At 68.7% G+C, this 291-nt stretch overlaps 1 protein-coding gene across 1 annotated transcript in view; it reads right to left on the bottom strand.

Moving 5' to 3' along the window:
• The window catches only part of ETH_00038020 (uncharacterized protein), a gene marked incomplete at both ends in the record, with an annotated part of 2,370 nt that overhangs the window by 1,582 nt on the left and 497 nt on the right, over positions 1 to 291 (bottom strand). The window contains one exon of the mRNA XM_013375019.1: positions 3 to 246. Coding sequence (XP_013230473.1) covers positions 3 to 246 — 244 coding nt within the window. The remainder of the gene's footprint in view (positions 1 to 2; positions 247 to 291) is intronic.

Here is a 291-nt window from a genome sequence, read left to right as displayed (position 1 = left end):
GGAGAAGTTGCTGCCGCTGCTGCCCTCGTGCTGCAGCTGCTGCTGCCGCCAGCTGCGCAGCCCCAGCGACAGACACAGCAGCAGCAGCGCCACCGCCCCACACCCCGCGCTCAGCCACATGGCCCAGTCCAGCGCGCGCTCGCCTGCATGCAGCACTTGCGCAGAAGCAGACTTGACTCCATCTTTCACGGAACTGCGGGCCTTTTTCAAGCTGCTGCGGGCAGCAGCAGCACTCTCTCCGAGGCCCTGCAGCAGCACCGAGCTCGAGCGCTGCCCGGGGGGCCCCTCCTG

This window comes from Eimeria tenella, genomic scaffold (genome assembly GCF_000499545.2).
Source record: "Eimeria tenella Houghton genomic scaffold, Eth_scaff2484, whole genome shotgun sequence".
NCBI lineage: Eukaryota > Apicomplexa > Conoidasida > Eucoccidiorida > Eimeriidae > Eimeria > Eimeria tenella.
Note: the sequence above shows the minus strand (reverse complement) of the source record. Positions and strands in the feature narration are given on the sequence as shown.